Here is a 20,051-nt window from a genome sequence, read left to right as displayed (position 1 = left end):
GATCGTCATGACACTTCTTCAAATACAGGCCACATGTCCTGTGGATACACGTTACGTGTCTTTAATGCAGTGGTTTCCATTGCCTTCTGCGTCCTCATGTCGTTGATCATTGATGATTCTTCCGTCTTTAGGGGCAATTTCCCACCCCTAGGACAAGAGAGTGCCCTGAACCTCTAACCGCTCCTCCGCCCTCTTTGACAAGGCCGTTGGCAGAATGAGGCTGACTTCTTATGCCGGAAGTCTTCGGCCGCCAATGCTGATTATTTATCAATATTTAGGCAGTGGCGGGGATCTAACCCGGGACCGAAGACGTTTTGATTATGAATCAAAGACGCTACCCCTAGACCACGGGTGCCTTCCCAGTATCAAGATATGTGACATAAATTGCCGTAAAATTCGATTGCGTTCCCGAAGAAGTTTCGGCTTAAAAATTATTCCATTCCATTTGAGGCAGAGTGGTACAGCAACCAGTTTAGAATTATTACGGAATAAAAACAGCCTTGATTGCGGAATTACTTAATGATGTGTTTCATCCTTTCGAGGATGACGCCCCAAAAGGGTGAAACGTGCCACTGGTATTACATTATTTCGAAACCAAGACTGTTTTTATTCTGGAAACTTTAATATTTTACTCTTAAGAGGAAGCATTGACCTAAGTATGCAACATAAATTTCAACTTGAGATATCTAGCCGTTCCTGAAAAAGTGAGTTTTTAACAGTGGGTCGGAGAGTCAGACGGACAACAAAGTGACACTACAGAGGTTTCGTTTTTACCGATAGAGATACGAACCCTACAACTTTCAAAGTTTCTATTCGTAAAACGCAACGTGGCGTGCACTAGAGTGAAGGTGTGAGACATGTTGGAAAGAATGGAGAAATCATTCGGTGCATACTGTGGCATTGTTTTAGTTCGCGTCTGCAGATAGGCAAACCAATGAACAGACTTCTAATGCAGGGTACCGTCGTGCCTTTCCCGGGAACACGTGTCAGCGACAATTCTTAACCGCACGTAGATATTAACATTTGGTGTGTTACAAACGGTGCTCGTACAGAAACCCGGAAAGTGAGTTAAAATTCTTGAGATATACTGTAACTGTCTCTTTTTAATGTATTTTTCACGCAGCTATGTTCAGAAACTTCAAAAAAGTTGTCGATAGCCCTGTGGTGAGAAGATTTTTAACATTTACTTAGATATAGTAGAGGGACCTTCACTTACTTGAAAGAGATGGCACTGTGGAAACATAAAACTCCCCGCTATCTGCATTCATAAGTAGCTTATTAGGATGGTTGGTGCTGGAGATGACAGTTAAAGTATAAGACAAGATAAAAGATTTTCCGTTTCAGGGCGTTGCTGCCGCGTATATGCAACGTAGCCCGACTCCGATGCGGGTATACAGCCACCAATATGTAGGCAAGGATTAGTGTGCATTCATCTCTTTAAGCCCGAAACGTGAACTATGGTCACGTTATTACCAAATCGTCCAAACAGGCCGTACGTGCTGCTGTTATCTCTCTGGCTGCCGTAGGGCAAGCGCAGGTAGACATCCATCGGAGAACGAAGAAAGAGTACGGGGCAGCATGTCTGTTGGTAACCACCAATGTGGAATGATACGACAATGAGTGCTGCTGCTTCATGATAACGCACGTCCTCATATCGCAAATTTCGTAGTGCAGAAGTTACGCCAACTGAAATAGGAGACACTCTAGCATCTGCTCGAACTCTCGCGATGCTATTATCACGCGTTCGGTCGCGTATAAAAGGCGATGTGCAGCAGACAGTTACGTACTTCTCCATATAGCAGGCCACGGGGTTTTACTAAGTGTTCTGAACCTGATCCGTCGGTGGAATGACTACCTCAATTCTCAAAGCCATTTCCATGAATGGCATACCGATTTTGGACTGTGTGGCCTTCAAACGGAAACTTTTTGATCGCCGCTTGTAACGGGGACGGAAGAATCACCAGTCAGAAAGTGTTCCGAAGGATCAGTGAACTAATAGCATCCAGACAAAAGTAATCGTATGAAAACGTCAAGAAGTGATAAATCATGTCATACATACACCACCTGTTCCTTCTAGGAACGACATGAAAATGAAACAAATTACAAGGAACCCTCGAAGTGGCAAGTTATAAATAATGGAGGAACCATTACCTTTGATGGAGTTAACATGTAACAGATGGAGATTAGTAGTTTACAGCGTGTATTCTAGAGAACTATACCAGAGAACGAAAATGAAGCAGCATAGGCCATAAGAAAAGTTGTGTCAGTTAACGCTGGAATTACTGGACAGAACGATAGTGGGCAAATCCCGACATCAGGGTGGAGATAGAGTGAGGAGTCACTACAGTTTCTCGGCTAAACTTCTGTGCAAGCTGTATGTGTACCGGTCAATGGTGTCGCATGTTCGTCTGCTCCAGATATATCTCACAAACCAGAAGATCCATGTGAGGCGCAAAACCGTACGACCGCTGAGTGCTGCATCCGGGAAATTGTGCCAAAAGAACTAGTTCTTGGGCCTGTCATGCATAAGGCCGACTCTTCTAGGACAGATCGCTTGCAGTTGGTGCTGTACGCAGTGACGGGGTGGTCTTCGCCCTCCTCCACGGCCGACTAGAGAGTGGCTATGACGAACTTGTTGCCTGGAACGTCAAGTCTCGGCGCCTTTTGAACGCGACCAAACCGTGTCTACCATTATCTCCCGCCGACGACTTGCAGCGGACCTCCAACGAATCAGCATCGTTTGGATGACAGTTCCTTGGGGCGACACGGCACGTTGTCTAGGAGTCACGTTGGACGAGTGTCTAACGTGGTGACAAGCAAGTGAACGGGCTCTAAGATCTACAGAATCGATCACCAAAAATAGCGCTACAGATATCGTCCACCAACTCGCTGGCGTTCAATATCTTCGTGACTGCTTCCGAGAGACTGCGCTATCATTCTGCAGGGAAACGCATGACCATCAAAATCAGTATCAAGGCGCTCAGACAAATATTATACCTTCGACGCCTACAAGCTGGTCGAACCTGGTGCTTGGCAACACTGAATTGCACCTGTAGTGTTTCGCTTCTTCAGATTATAGCTTCTCGTAGTACTGAATGTCTGCTTCTGAAATTAATGTCTGCTTCTAACCCCGCCGATGCAATTGTGATGGACTTGTTTGACGATGCAATCTTTATTATGCCGGAATCGAAACGTAACAACATATACTGAATTTTTATTTATTAATACGTAGCGTTTCCTCTTCAAAATAGACTTAGTATTTTCAGAAATAAAAAATTCTTCCGTTCAGTACTTTGCAATATATATAACATCACATAAGTTCTGACATTAATACCATCTCATCAATCTTCTTCTTTTTCTTCTGACGTGACACCGTATTGTCACGCTGCGAGCATTTAGTCGGTGGTGTGTTGCGTTAGTCCGACCTTGGACGACCACACACACATAGCCCATGCAGCTACCTAATATCGTGGTGCTACTGCGATCACCGCAGTACCCTGAAGAGATACGGGTGTACCAAAACACTCGTGACATACACAGACAGATAAAAATCCCCACACATTTTCATATTCTTAGTTACTAAATCGCTGTATGTTTTAACACTCGCAACCATAATAAGTCTGCTAGGCAGACATACGGCTACTCATCACTCTACTACCGGATATGTAACACCACACACCACACGATAGGAAAAAAAAAACTGGATCACAAAGAATACAATCCAAAAGTAAAGGGTAATAAACAAAATGCAAGCCTTAAACTAGATCGATAAACAGGTATGAAGAATATTGACAACAAAGATCCGTTGTCGATTCCGATATCAGTCCATCACCGCGGCCTTGGTACTAACATACACTGATGAGCCAAAACATTACGACCACTGCCCACCACGAGGTTGGATGCCGCCTGGTGGTCGTCTCCACAAACGCCATCATCGAGGTGAACGTCGGCTCGGAACGTGCAGCGCGCCACGGACGCAAGCTATTGGGAGCAGTATTCTGCTATGGGAGACATTCTCCTGCGCTTGCATCGGATCTGTAGTGGTAATCGAAGATACCCTGACGACTGCGAACCACCTACATCCCTCCAACCTTGATGTCTTCACCGACGACTATATCGTCTTTCGGCAGTATAACTGTCCATGTATCGGAACCAGAACCGTACTATAGTGGTTTGAGGAGCATTATGGTCAACTAAAGTTGATGTCTCGGCGATCAAACTCGACTGACATACACTACTGGCTATTAAAATTGCTACACCAAGAAGAAATGCAGATGACAAACGGGTATTCATTAGACAAATGAATTATACTAGAACAGACATGTGATTACATTTTCACGCAATTTGGGTATATAGATCCTGAGAAATCAGCACCCGGAACAACCACCTCTAGCCGTAATAACGGCCTTGATACGCCTGGGTATTGAGTCAAACAGAGCTTGTATGGCGTGTACAGGTACACCTGCCCATGCAGCTTCAACACGATACCACAATTCATCAAGAGTAGTGCCTGGCGTATTGTGACGAGCCAGTTGCTCGGACACCATTGACCAGACGTTTCCAATTAGTGAGAGATTTGGAGAATGTGCTGGACAGAGCAGGAGTCGAACCTTTTTTTGTATCCAGAAAGGCCCGTACAGGACCTGCAACATGCGGTCGTGCACTATCCTGCTGAAATGTAGGGTTTCGCAGGGATCGAATAAAGGGTAGACCCACGGGTGTAACACATCTGAAATGTAATGCCCACTGTTCAAAGTGCCGTCAATGCGAACAAGAGGTGACCGAGACGTGTAACCAATGTCACCCCATACCATCACACCGGGTGATACGCCAGCATGGCGATGACGAATACACGCTTCCAATGCGCGTTCACCGCGATGTCACCAAACACAGATCCCACCATCATGATGCTATAAATGATGTTTTGCCATTCATACACCCAGGTTCGTCGTTGAGTACACCATGGCAGGCATTCCTGTCTGTGATGCAGCGTCAAGGGTAACCGCAGCCATGGTCTCCGAGCTGAGAGTCTGTGCTGCTGCAAACGTCGTCGAACTGTTCGTGTAGATGGTTGTTGTCTTGGAAACGTCCCCATCTGTTGACTCAGGGATCGAGATGTGGCTGCACGATCCGTTGTTTCAGCCATGCGGATGCCTGTCATCTCGTTGGATCTCGACCAATGCGAGCAGCAGTGTCGCGATACGATAAACCGCAATCGCGAGAGGCTACAATCCGACCTTTATCAAAGTCGGAAACGTGATGGTACGCATTGCTCCTCCTTACACGAGGCATCACAACAACGTTTCACCAGGCAACGCCGGTCAACTGCTGTTTGTGTATGAGAAATCGGTTGGAAACTTTCCTCATGTCAGCACGTTGTAGGTCTCGCCACCGGCGCCAACCTTGTGTGAATGCTCTGAAAAGCTAATCATTTGCATATCACAGCATCTCCTTCCTGTCAGTTGAATGTCGCGTCTGTAGCACGTCATCTTCGTGGTGTAGCAATTTTAATGGCCAGTAGTGTAAATGTTATGGAACAGATCTAGGTCACTGTCTGGCACGACCATCGCTTTGGCAAAGCAGCCGCCCGTTATTTAAGCGAATTACATGACCTGCGCGTAGACATCTTATACCACATGCCTCCGAAAACTACCAACAGACCATCGCATCCCTTATACTTAGTGTCAATGACTTATTTCGTTCCAAAGACGGCCAGACAAGCTATAATACTGGTGGGGATGATGTTTTGGCTAATCAGTATATTTGTCACGTCCGCCACGAGAGTACGATAGCTCTCCCAAGATCTTTTCATCCAGACGAAAGATTTGTAATGAAGAAGAGTCTATTGCTATTCTATTATCATGTTTTAAGCCTGATTATGGCATGCTGTACACTCATTGTCACTGGAATGGCAGTAGGAGAACTGGAAATGCATAACTTGTTTCAGCCTTCGCATTTACTTTGTCTTGGCTTTCCTGGGTGACCTCTGCAGAATGCTAAAGTTGTCGTTTACGTGAGTGCACTCTCATCTTTACCCCTTCCACTATATCCTTCAGCGGATCTGCATCGTCGGCATAGCAGTTCCCTAGGGCGATACTTCACGTTATCTCGGAATCTCGGCATCACGTTTGGCAAGCATTTAATGCGGCGACATCGCTTCGACGAAATCAGGAGAAAGGTACTCTGTACCAGATTTCTCTCTGTGTTACATACATTCGTAAGCAGTCATCTGTGTACTTGTTTGAAGCATCTCCGTGTGGAGTGGATCAAATGGCTCTGAGCACTATGGGACTTAACTTCCGAGGTCATCAGTCCCTTAGACTTAGAATTACTTAAACCTAACTAACCTAAGGATATCACACACATCCATGTCCGAGGCAGGATTGGAATCTGCGACGGTAGAGGTCGCGCGATTCCAGACTGTAGCGCCTAGAACCGCTCGACCACCCCGGCAGGCCCCTTGTGGAGTGATGCTGGCGTTGATTGGTATGATGTTCTCCATTGGTATAGTCACTATACGTCGAATAAGTTGAGGAGATATCCAGATCAACAACCGTTGAACTAATTACCATATATCGGTTTATTAATTGTCGACAGCTCCGAAAACCACACTTCTCTCTCGTCGCGCAAAGCAACCACCCTCGAGTCCTTGCATAAATGCGCCAACTATAGTCTCTCAATATGCAATCGATGGTGTTTCGCCCTGGCGCATCCGTTTTCCTCGAGGGCGTAATGAAACGAGAAAGGGCGATGGGGATCGTTGGAACAGAATAGAGCCGTTGTGGAGGGGACTCTGAGGGCAAGTTTTGTGTTTCTGTATTAAGGACTGCTCTTTCAGTGGCTAACAGACAAAAATGATCAAAAATTCGATTTCCTAGCACTCAAACAATAATACAAGGTGGATAGTCCAATATCACTTATTAAAATGATATTTAAAGTACAGTCTAGTTTAGAAATGAGACCAGAATATCATATAGACGAGGGTCGTTCAATAGGTGTTATCCCTCAGTTTTTTAAAAGACCATTAATACACATACAGAAACGTTCTTTTTGGTGCTTCACATTTGACGTTTGTTCTGTTGGCTGGTGAAGTTTCGAACCGTTCTGGCAGATGGCAGATACGTAGTACAGCGTCAAAATGGCACCTACATACGGCTCAAGTTACAAGCAGCGTGCTGTTATTGAATTCTTGTGTGCAGAAAAGCAAACCATGGTCAACATCCATACACGTTTGTGTGCAGTGTATAGCAATGCTGCAGTTGACAGGAGTACAGTTGGGCGATGGGTAAAGAAAGTTGTAGGCTCAGAAAATCCAGAAACAGGGCTCCATGATCAGAACGCTTCGGACGTCCTGTCACAGCGACTTTTCCAGACATGCTGAATGGTGCGGATGCCATTATTCGTGCCGATTGGCGCATCACAATTCGACAATTGACTCTATAGTTGTCGGTCAGCATTGGAAGTGTATCTGAAATGATCTACACTCTCGGTAATTCAAAGAGGTGTGATACGTGATTCCTTAACTTACACACCATATCTTAAATACCATACAAGATGAAGCGTGATTGACTCATGGTTGGTAGTCACAATTTATAATTAAGACTGTTTTTGACATTACCCCTGTTAAAAAAAAATTACAAATTGTGTACGAGCCACAAAATAAAGCTTTGCAAACATATAGTTAGAAACCCAACGTACTCAATACTTTAACAAACAGTCACAAATTAAGAAAAAAGGGTTACTAAGAAACGTGAGAACTTCGAACTCCCATATAGGACTTCCCTCAAAATAGATATAATGAAAACAATTACAGGTAAAGGGTGACTTAATAACACTTGAAAACTAGTGCCAAGCTAAGATGCCATTACATAATATGATAAAACCACACCAATAGAAAAAAACTACAACAGAAACACTGATCTTAAAAAAAATTAATGTTCAGGTGAACTGACGTGTCAAGTAAAAATTACTAGAAAAAGCTGCAGAAGGAACTCAGCAGCTGCTATGCAGTTTAAGGTTTAACCAGCTGCCAGTCCCTAATATTTAAGGATACAAGTTCATATACAAACAGGTTACATACAATATATATATCTACCAGCTTAACCTGCCTTGACGGAAAGGAAGATAAATACTAAATTTTGGAAGGCGACATGTGAACAACTCTGGTAGTGGCCGAGTTCTTAAACACGGCCAGGCCTAGATCTCGCATGACATCTCACTCCTCGCCAAGGCGCTGGCACAACCAAAAGTTTCTACCCCAATCACAAAGACATTCCAGTAACTCTGAAACATAGAAACACTCGGCAGAACCTTCAACTCACTTACACATGGAGAACTGTATAAATAGAGTGCAGGTTTTAAAAACGCCAACATAAAATCATTTGATTGCAAGAGACTAGTAAGCCTGAGAAGATTTTCAAATAACGGCCACCATTTAATTAGGCCAACTGAACTCTTCCACAGCGTGTTAAGGTTCGACTATGAAAGTCTCACCACAATAATGAAGTTTAAAATCTCTGAATGCTTGTCGGCGAACAAACAATAGCGTCAAATTACTCCATATCAGGTACACAAGAAGAGGGTGCGGGTTCCACAGCTTCATCGCTTCCCTTCAAACTGTGTTCCCAGCGAAGTCACAGAACTTGTATCTCCAAGCTGCCCATGTCGGCAAAACGCCCAACCAATTTCACGCCACAGCGTGTAACGGTCACCACTCTTGTTCGGCAGCCGTTGACACTCGTCTCCCCGCAAATGTCACGAGAACTCCAGAGTTACCTGTCGAAGGCTAACAACGAACTCGCTTCGCCTGTCAAGCCGCAAGATAAGACACGCAAAAAGCAAAGATAGCTTATCTCAGCCACAATCGATCTCAACGATACTTGAACAAAATAAGACTGGCGCCAGCTCGCCACGGCTCAAGGTGCTCACGATGGGTTCCACGAATGCTTACAGCGTTCCCCAAGATTCAGAGGAAGGCCATTTCATCTGAATTGTTGGAGCTTGAAGAATCTCTACGGGAAACACACTTTGAAGATGACAAGTGTCAGTCAAGCAGTGAAAGCATGGCAACGCATACAGGACAAGAGCTTTTACCAGGAGGGAATACATGCTATTCCACAACGTTAGCGTACGGCCATACAAAGTGATGGAGACTACGTAGGAAAATAGGACAAGTACAAGACATGTTGATGTATATTTTCACCAAATTCTATTAATAGTAAATATGTACTGGGAAAAAAATGTGGGGCATTATTTATCGAACAACCCTCGTGTATACGGTGTTGAGAGAAAAGATTGTGATCACGGCCCACCGCATGACTGAATGCCTTCTGGTGGCAAAGCGGTAAAGAAATTGTATGAGCAGAGCAGAGAGGAATTTGCATCATTCTAGCGGCGATAGGGGCTTAAATTCAGAAATTCTCTGACATAAACGGCTTTCTACATCTACATCTACATTTATACTCCGCAAGCCACCCAACGGTGTGTGGCGGAGGGCACTTTACGTGCCACTGTCTTTACATCCCTTTCCTGTTCCACTCGCGTATGGATCGCGGGAAGAACGACTGCCGCAAAGCCTCCGTGCGCGCTCGAATCCCTCTAATTTTACATTCGTGATCTCCTCGGGAGGTATAAGTAGGGGGAAGCAATATATTCGATACCTCATCCAGAAATGCACCCTCTCGAAACCTGGACAGCAAGCTACACCGCGATGCAGAGCGCCTCTCTTGAAGAGTCTGCCACTTGAGTTCGCTAAACATCTCCGTAACGCTATCACGCTTACCAAATAACCCTATGACGAAACGCGCCACTCTTCTTTGGATTTTCTCCTCTATCAACCCGACCTGTTACGGATCCCACACTGATGAACAATGCACAAGTATAGGCCGAACGAGTGTTTTGTGAGCCAACTCCTTTGTTGATGGACTACATTTTCTAAGGACTCTCCCAATGAATCTCAACTTGGCACCCGCCTTACCAACAATTAATTTTATATGATCATTCCACTTCAAATCGTTCCGCACGCATACTCCCAGATATTCACAGAAGTAACTGCTACCACTGTTTGTTCCGCTGTCATATAATCATACAATAAAAGGATCCTTCTTTCTTTACAATAAAAGGATCCTTCTTTCTATGTATTCGCAATACATTACATTTGTCTATGTTAAGGGTCAGTTTCCACTCCCAGCACTAAGTGCCTATCCGCTGCAGATCTTCCTGCGTTTCGCTGCAATTTTCTAATGCTGCAACTTCTCTGTATACTGCAGCATCTTCCGCGAAAAGCCGCATGGAACTTCCGACACTATCTACTAGGTCATTTATATATATTGTGAAGAGCAATGGTCCCATAACACTCCCCTGTGGTACGTCAGAGGTTACTTTAACGTCTGTAGACGTCTCTCCATTGATCCACCCACACAGCTGGTTTGATACTCCGTAGGCTATTACTTTGTTTATCAGGCGACAGTGCGGAACTGTATCGAACGCCTTCCGGAAGTCAAGGAAAATGGCATCTACTTAGAAGCCTGTATCTAATATTTTCTGGGTCTCATGAACAAATAAAGCGAGTTGGGTCTCACACGACTGCTGTTTCCGGAATCCATGTTGATTCCTACAGAGTAGATTCTCGGTTTCTAGAAATGACATGATACGCGAGCAAAAAACATGTTCCAAATTCTACAACAGTTAGATGTAAGAGATATAGGCCTATAGTTTTGCCCATCTCATCGACGACCCTTCTTGAAAACTGGGACTCCCTGTGCTCTTTTCCAATCATTTGTAACCTTCCGTTCCTCTAGAGACTTGTGGTAGACGGCTGTTAGAAGGGGGGCAAGTTCTTTCACGTACTACATGTAGAATCAAATTGTGATCCCGTCAGGTCCAGTGGACTTTCCTCTGTTGAGTGATTTCAGTTTCTTTTCTATTCCTTGGACACTTATTTCGATGTCAGCCATTTTTTCGTTTGTGCGATGATTTAGAGAAGAAACTGCAGTGCGGTCTTCGTCTGTGAAACAGCTTTGGAAAAAGGTGTTTAGTATTTCAGCTTTACGCCTGTCATCCTCTGTTTCAATGCCACCATCATCCCGGAGTGTCTGGATATGCTGTTTCTATCCATTTGCTGATTTAACGTAAGACCAGAACTTCCTAGGATTTTCTGTGAAGTCGGTACGTAGAATTTTACTTTCGAATTCACTGAACGCTTCACGCATAGCCCTCCTTACGTTAACTTTGACTTCGTTTAGCTTCTGTTTATCTGAGAGGTTTTGGCTGCGTTTAAACTTGCAGTGAAGCTCTCTTTGCTTTCGCAGTAGTTTCCTATCTTTGTTGTTGAACCACGGTGGGTTTTTCCCGTCCCTCACAGTTTCACTCGGCGCGTACCTGTGTAAAACGCATTCTACGATTGCCTTGAATTTTTCCATAAACACTCAACGCTGTCAGTGTCGGAACAGAAATTTTCGTTTTGATCTGTTAGGTAGTCTGAAATCTGCCTCCTATTACTCTTGCTAAACAGATAAACCTTCCTCCCTTTTTTTATATTCCTGTTTACTTCCATATTCAGGGATGCTGCAACGGCCTTATGATCAAAGGCTACATTGATATGGTTTGTCGCCTGGTAATGTGCATCTCGGAAACAGCAACGCTGATCGGCTGTTCTCGTGCTATTGTCGTGAGTGGTTGAAGGACCGTTGAAACACAACTAGACGACAAGGTGTTAGACGCACACACACACATCATCACTGAAGATCGATGTCGAAGGCTTGCCTCCTCTGTAAAGCGCGATAGGCGGCAGTGAGTGGTAGGTCTGGAGACAGAACAGAATGTAGAGAAAGGCTGTATCAGAGCACAGCGCTGTGCTCATTTTTTTCAACATCGGTCTCTGCAACAGATGATCCGCAACTGTTCCCATGTTCACCAAACGACATTGTCAGTTACAATCGCAGTGAGCACGGACCATCGAAACAGGACGGTCGATTACTAGAACAGCGTCGCCTCATCGAATGAATTACATTTTTTCTTATACCAGGTGGACGATCGTGTCGAAATACGCCGTTATCAAGGAGAATAGCATCTCGAGACATGCACCGCACATTATGAAGTACCTGGAAGAAAACGATTTATTGACATAGTCATCACGGTTTCAGAAAATATCGTTCTTGTGAATCACAACTATCTCTTTATACTCATGAAGTAATAAGTGCTATCGACAGGGGATGTCAGATTGATCGCATATTTTTAGAGTTCCAGAAGGCTTTCGACATCGTTCCTCACAAGCGTTTTCTAACCAAACTGCGTGCCTACGGGGTATCGCCTCAGTTGTGCAACTGGATTCGCGATTTCCTGTCAGAGAGGTCACAGTTCGTAGTAATGGAGTAAAACAGAAGTAGCATCCGGCGTTCGCCAATGAAGTGTTATAGGCACTCTATTGTTCCTGTTCTATATTAACGACATAGGAGACAATCTGAGTAGCCATCTTAGATTGTTTGCAGATTATGCTGCCATTTAACGTCTTGCAAAGTCATCAGATGATCAAAACGATTTGCAAAATGATTTAGATAGGATATCTGTATGGTGCGAAAAGTGGCAATTGACCCTGAATAAAGAAATGTGTGAAGTTATTCACGTGAGTATTAAAAGAAATCAGCTAAATTTCGATTACGCGGTAAGTCACAAAAATCTGAAGGCTGCAAATTCAACTATATCTACATCTACATCTACATCTACATCCATACTCCGAAAGCCACCTGACGGTGTGTGGCGGAGGGTACCCTGAGTACCTCTATCGGTTCTCCCTTCTATTCCAGTCTCGTATTGTTCATGGAAAGAAGGATTGTCGGTATGGTTCTGTGTGGGCTCTAATCTCTCTGATTTTATCCTCATGGTCTCTTCGCGAGATATATGTAGGAGGGAGCAATATACTGCTTGACTCTTCGGTGAAGGTATGTTCTCGAAACTTTAACAAAAGCCCGTACCGAGCTACTCAGCGTCTCTCCTGCAGAGTCTTCCACTGGAGTTTATCTATCATCTCCGTACCGCTTTCGCGATTACTAAATGATCCTGTAACGAAGCGCGCTCCTCTCCGTTGGATCTTCTCTATCTCTTCTATCAACCCTATCTGGTACGGATCCCACACTGCTGAGCAGTATTCAAGCTTAGGGAATACAATTACAAATAACCTAAATAGGAACGATCACGTAGATAATATTGTGGATAGAGCAAACCAAGGACTGCGATTGATTGGCAGAACACTTAGAAGGTGCAACAGATCTACTAAAGAGACTGCTTACACCACGTATGACCGCACTATTCTGAAGTATTGCTGTGCTGTGTTGTGGGATCCGCATCAGGTGGGACTGACGGATGACACCGAAAAAGTACAAAGAAGGGCAGCTCGTTTCGTATTATCGCGAAATAGGGGAGATAGTGTCGTGGACATGATACGTGAATTGGAGTGGCAATCACTAAAACAAAGGCGTTGTTCGTTGCGACGGAATCTTATCACGAAATTTCAGTCACCAGTTTTCTCCACCGATTGCGAAAACATTGTGTTGGCACCCACCTACATAGGGAGAAATGATCATTACGATAAAATAAGAGAAATCAGGTCTCGCACGGAAAAATTTATGTGCTCGTTTTTCCCGCATGCCGTTCGAGAGTGGAACGGTAGAGAGAGAGCTTGAAGGTGGTTCATTAAACCCTTTGCCAGGCACTTTATTGTGAATAGCAGAGTAATGACGTAGATGTAGATGTAGAAGTACCAGTGACCTAGGACTGTGGTGGGAGCAGCATTACGCAATGAGAGTTATTCACTCGCACTTCCATGAGGTCTGTGGTTGTAATCGGAGGCAGCAAAAAAGCTGTGTATTACGTGATCGTTATCGTTGACCCGTCTGCATCTCGTAAAGTTTGATGTATCTCGCAATGACGATGGTACTTACCATCGAGACAACCGTCCGTGTCACAAGGCAGGAACCGAGCTACAGCGGTTGGTGTAGAATAAATTCGCCCTATCTTGTGTGTCGAACTTATTACGCGGTTGGTCATAATGTTCTGGTTTTTATTGCAAGAGGAACTATGATTACTGCTTGCCATTTTGCGTTATGCAATTTACCAAGCGAATCGGTTACTAGTAGCTCAGTATTTGGCAGTGCACTTACTGTCCGCCGTGTTGACAGGTACGTGAATCCCGCGTCGATGGTGTCGCGGTGCGGCAGCACGCCGGGCACGTCTGCAGCGAACGGACGGGGTGCCGGGGGCGGCGCTGGAGGCGCTGCTGGGGGCGGTGCTGGGGGTGGCGGAGGCGGGCTGCAGTACGCCGCGTCGACGCGCGCCCGCAAGGGCAAGGACGACCGGCGCATGCGGCGCACCAACGCCCTGCTGTACTCCATCGCGCTCATCTTCTGCGTCAGCTGGCTGCCGCTCAACATCTTCAACCTCGTCGTGAGTACCACTGCCGCCTCACCTCCCACCTGCTGGCGTCTAGACTCATCTCCCGGGTTTTCCCAGCGTCGCTGATTAGGTGTGTGTGCTTCCAGGTGTTGAGCCGAGCTGTCCATTCCATCTTTCTGTACGATATTTTGGCAACCGACCCAGTCGTCTTCTTCAAATGCAGTGATGCGCATTATAATGTGTTATACATTGGACGGCGTAGCCAAGGGAGGGAGTCGAGCTCGACTCCAAGTTGCAGCAAAACAGTAACAAAACCTCACAAAGGCGAGTGCGTCGGTAGTAAAATTTCGTACAAAAAATGTACAACTCGGCTCAGTACTCGAAAGGATACTATTAGCATAGACATTATTGGGCCTAAACTATGGGAGGATGGATGGTTAAACGTCGTTTGATTACAGTCGAGTACAAGCTTGAACTCGAAAAGGCAACCTTTATGTCAAATATGTCTCCTGTTACCCTGTCCCTTCTTCCAGAATAGTTCACAATCACATTGACGGAAAGTGTTATACCATGAAGAAGAAGATTTAAAAAAGTTATTGAGAACATATTCTAACCATTTAAAATACTTGTTGGAAGTATAAGGGTGAAAAATTTGTAATGCAAAGGTATCTTAACTATTTACAATAATTCTTTATAAACAATAGTTTGCATTTTGTTATCGGGGGTATATATGTACAAATTTTTCGAATTTCCTGTTCGAGAGCAATCTATGTATAATTGAGTGTGAGAGAAGCAGGAGCCTTTGAGGTTGATGTCACAATATTTTAAAGTTTGTCATTGCACTTTGTTCATATTAAAACTGTAGGCAAATTTGATTGAAAATTGCAGTCTCGAACATTGGAATGGCAGTTCAGTAGAGATAATTGGTATTCTGTGGACAAATAGTGGGTAATCTTTATATTCCGGTCATAAGTTCAGCTTCGATGATGTTATTCGATAGCTACTTGACGATCATCCTTGTTCCATTTCATAGTTTTGGTAAGTTCATATTTCTGGATAGTATGATCGGAGATCCAATTTTGATTCGAGGGCAGCGTAACGGCATTCCTTGTACTTGCAAAGAGTTTAGAAATTCTGTAGTGAAGTTCACACTTTCCTCAACGTTTACCATCGTGTCGATAGATTTATATATTCTGTCATCACTGGGAATTTTCTTTCCACTATTAAAGCTGATGTCGTCTATAATATTGTTTGTAGTTGCCAAAACTAGCCACTCAAATAGCCAGTTCGGAATAGTATACTTGTGAACATGGTTTGGATAAATTTGGTCAATGAGTTCGTTTTCAGCAGCTGCTACGTTACTGAAATGACTGTTGAGTTTAATGAGGCCGGTGTTCTGGGCAGTAGGATATGTATCTTCGCCTGTTTGTAAATACTGTTGAGCAAAATGTGTTGTTATTTCGCCTTTCGATAGTTCACCTTACATATTTTTTGTTAGTCGCAGTTTTTGTATGTGTGGCCAGAGATGTGACTTTTTTAAGCACGTATTAGTCTCGTCTGCTGGTGATGACTTGGAAATAACTGGAAGTGTTTGTCGAAAATCTTCTGAGAGTATGAGTAGAAATCCTTACACCATATCAGAGTATCCTCCCAAGTATTGTAATTTTCTGTCCATGTCTTCGAGGGATTTTTTATGTGCCATGGTGCATTCATCGTAGACGACATTTTTAGTTTGTTTTACAGGTTCACTCCGTTCAGATGGTCTTCAGATTATCAGGAATTGTTCCTCGGCTATATTGAACGGTAGTTGTAAGGCGGAATGAGCAGTTCATCCTCCTTCTATAAGTCTGACTGCAATGTCGTACGACGCCAGTGCACGAGCGATGTGTTGTTTAGCATGTACTTCCGCCATCAGCAGATATCTTAGAAACATTTTAGCGGTGCCACCTGTTGCGTCCAAGTAAATAATTCCGCCATTGTTATTGTCGATTCGGCCCATGATAACGTTGTAAATTTCCTTTTGATTGTCATTGAGGAGTGGTTTGTTGTGAGCAATGTACTGAAGTTGTTCGTTGATTGTGTAGCTTTTTCCCTTTCTAATTTCGAATTTTAGCATACTGATAGCATCTTTTCGTGGTGTTTGTGTCCCAAGTTGTACTAAGTTCCGCTTCGTCTAGGTGAATAATTTTTCATTACGATGTCGTCGTTGAACTCGATGGCCAGTTCAGGATGACAGTGTGTCATCACTCATACTCTCGTTGAAGGAATCCGTAGCTCTTTTGGATTCGATAGCTTACATGTTGTTAGAATCATGGCGAACAAGTCTCACATTTGTTCAGCTGAGGCTGTGAGTAAAGGTTCCTGTAGCGTCAGTTCCCACTGGTTGTCATTTTCCAGTAGTCATAAAAGCTGGCATGCTTATCTGTACGTCTGGAATAGGTATCAGTCAACGGTCTTGAGGTCTGTGATACTTGTTCGTCCCCGTATTTCGTGTAGCACATCCAGAGATAGAAACATTCGGGGTTGTTCTGATGTACGAGGTCTACTCGGCCTAGTGCGGCAGTTTTCATGACACCTGGATGACCTAATGGAATTCATTGTTTTCGTCGTTGAAAGATTTTCCTTGTTGTGTTCCACGTATATCAGTTAGGGACGTCGACATTTAGTAATATTTTCCCGACTGGATCCGTCTGGCACAGTTGTTAAAAAGCTATTAATGTTGTGTTGGTTCGCTTGCAGCTTTTTTGTCGTGTCGTTTGTGAAGTAAACTCTCTGTCCATTCTCCAACTGTACTGTTAGATGTTGCACAGTTGGTTCTCGTTCGTGCATGGGGAAACCGAAATTCAGCCACGCTGCTTCGTTACTCTTGATGTGTCTTCCCATATGGTACATGAGGATGTCGTTCCTGTTTCTTTGTGCGCTCTCTTTGGCTATTTGAAATACTGCCATGTAGCTGCCTTTGTTTATACACTTACAGATGTGATGGATTGCAATATTCTACGTTTATGTGTGTTTGGAACATTTCGGAAAGTAGTGTGTTATGTGGTACTACCCGTTCATCATCTATTTCCATTTTTTCGCTACCAGGTGCTCGTATTTTTGCTGTGGAGCCAACTTTTTGGGCGATCGCCTCCTGTATTTGGGACAGTAATCAGTTCCGCTTTGTTAGTAGTTCAAGCGCAGTTTGAGTTTCTTTTTGTACATTTTCAATCTCTCACAAGCGGTGAATTGGTGTTTCATCGCCAGCATGGTCCGTGATTCATGTTTTTCGCTAATATGTGGTACTGTTACGGATCTCGTTGAGGACTGGGAAATTCAGCTTGGACGAATTTTGTCGATATCCTTTGGATGAATTCTGTGGTGTAGCCATATGAGATTGTGTGTCTGAGGCAGTCTTCGTTTTCGTCGTTCGATTGTGTACATCCAGCGTCTAACGTACCAAATATGTGGTATTTTGTGATTACTTCAAAAATCTCATTTCTTTTTGTTGGAGAACTCGGGCCATTATGTCGTGTGGATGCATGTGGGCTTGTCCATATCTAGTAATTCTTTGACGTCTGGCCACGACGAGTTGCATGTGAATGTTATGAAGTCAGGTAATCAATATTTTCTTATGTAGATCATGGCTACTTGAGTGTATTTATGCATGTGTCTCGGACTTCCTACGTGTTATGAGGGTAAGATTACCAATGTTCATAGGTCGTCAATGTTTCCATTATGGAAGGTGGATGTATTCTTCCGTGCGTAGTTTCTTCTGAATCAGTCTTACGTAAAGCAACAGTTTCGCTTCTGTTTCTGCATACATATCTACCAGGATTGGAGACAGTAAACGGCGAGTCCTGAGAATGTCACTGTATGTTTCGCGATAAGCATAGATCTCCTTGGAATTGACATTTTTGTTTGTTGCTATGGCTGTTTCCAGTTGGATTTGTTTCACATTACAATGATACCCGTCTCCTCCGTGCAGGAATATTAATGGATACATCACATGAACGGTGCGTCTCTGCAATGCGTTGTAGTCCTCCTCTTTCTCGTTGTACAACGGTTTTACCAGCTTTCTGTGCCTAGTATTATGTGAACTTCACTGCTTTTTATGAATACTTCAAACTCTAGCACATCGTTTCAAATGTTTCGGCAGCTAACCAGTAGGATTTTAGTACTCTCATCTGTTAGGATCATTTATTGGGGTATTACAGTGATACTTCTAGCTCTGCAACAGCATTCGTTACCTGGACTGGCTGGTAGTCAACTAATCCAAAAAGCTGTGTGCAGTATCGTTGTATCTGTGTGTCGGCCTCTGGCGTGTAGTGCACTCTTGACCCAATTATTTCCCTAAGGCTCAAGTAGTAGGCCGCAAACTTTTGGTGTCTGGCTATTTCTGGCATGGTACGCTGCACGTTTCGCAACAATTGAACTGAGCCCCACTGGCTCAGTTTCAGTTTCAGTGGAACACAGCTCCTCGAATTTGTTGATTACGAGGATTGGTGTAAGACGTTTTCCCCTTGTCCCTGTCCCCCTGTGCAGTGGGCGCGATCCTATCGACGACCTACACTACATTATGGTTCTTGGTGTTGGACGGAGTCGTTGTGAATTATGGGAACTTTGTCGTCTATCTGATAGCAACAAATAGAGTGAGACTCATCCCGAAACACTACATAACGCCAGTCGATAATCTACTTATCTGGGTTCCAATATAACAGACTATTATCTGCAGTGTACTGTCGGCGACAAACGAAGCACGGCAGCTCGAAACCTGATTCTGATGAGTAGCCTGTTCCTGACTGTACGTGGTGACACAATGTCCGGATTTCAGCTGTTATCATACACCTTTCGTCAAAGCCAGTCAACAATCCTACAATCTTCTCATGATGTAATCTTTTAAGAAACCTTCTGACAACTCTTTTCGCCACGCCGTTGCACTGAATCCATCTCGTCAACACACGTCATTGCACTACATTACACGTAGACTGGAGTGCAGCAACGCTCTGCGTAAATATGTCGGTATCGCACTCTCATATCTCTCATGGCGATGTCTGAACCTCCTTTAGACGGAGATGACCAAGACGTGTATCTCCCGTGGATATGCTGTGTTGGATGTCAGCCTGAACAGTTCCAGTGTCGTCACACACAACCTATAAACCTATAGCCATTATGTAATTACAGGGTTATTCATGTAGTTACGAATGGCTTTTTTATTGTACTTTAGGTTTTCTCGGCAAATTTGATAGATACCATTTTCTTGCGTTAGTATCCAACTTGGCGTCGCGTTATCTCAACGCTTCGACTAGTTTGTTCATGTCGTCTTATGGTGAAGTATCAGGGTCATGTCCAGTTCATTCCTTTGCAGCCATTCAACCAGACATCCTCTGCCAAGGGGACAATGTGTAGGCCATTCCTGTGTCACCGGAAGAGGATTTTTGCCTTGTACTAATGGACCTTATGGTGGAGGGTTCGGGAATGCTGCCTCTCCATTCTCCCGCTGTCTCCACCGCTTTCATATCAAAACATTCCCGACGTGTTTTTGCTCTCACCACATCCCATGAACAGCAAAAAAATGCAAATGTGTGTGAAATATTATGGGACTTAACTGCTAAGGTAATCAGTCCCTAAGCTTACACACTACTTAACCTAATCTGTTGCTCCTAAGGAGCAACAGACACACC

At 44.1% G+C, this 20,051-nt stretch overlaps 1 protein-coding gene across 1 annotated transcript in view; it reads left to right on the top strand.

Moving 5' to 3' along the window:
- The window catches only part of LOC124712353 (neuropeptide F receptor-like), a 96,647-nt gene that overhangs the window by 66,302 nt on the left and 10,294 nt on the right, over positions 1–20,051 (top strand). The window contains exon 4 of the mRNA XM_047242648.1: positions 14,175–14,439. Within this exon, the coding sequence (XP_047098604.1) occupies positions 14,175–14,439 (265 nt within the window). The remainder of the gene's footprint in view (positions 1–14,174; positions 14,440–20,051) is intronic.

This window comes from Schistocerca piceifrons, chromosome 8, assembly GCF_021461385.2.
Source record: "Schistocerca piceifrons isolate TAMUIC-IGC-003096 chromosome 8, iqSchPice1.1, whole genome shotgun sequence".
NCBI classification, from domain to species: domain Eukaryota; kingdom Metazoa; phylum Arthropoda; class Insecta; order Orthoptera; family Acrididae; genus Schistocerca; species Schistocerca piceifrons.
Note: the sequence above shows the minus strand (reverse complement) of the source record. Positions and strands in the feature narration are given on the sequence as shown.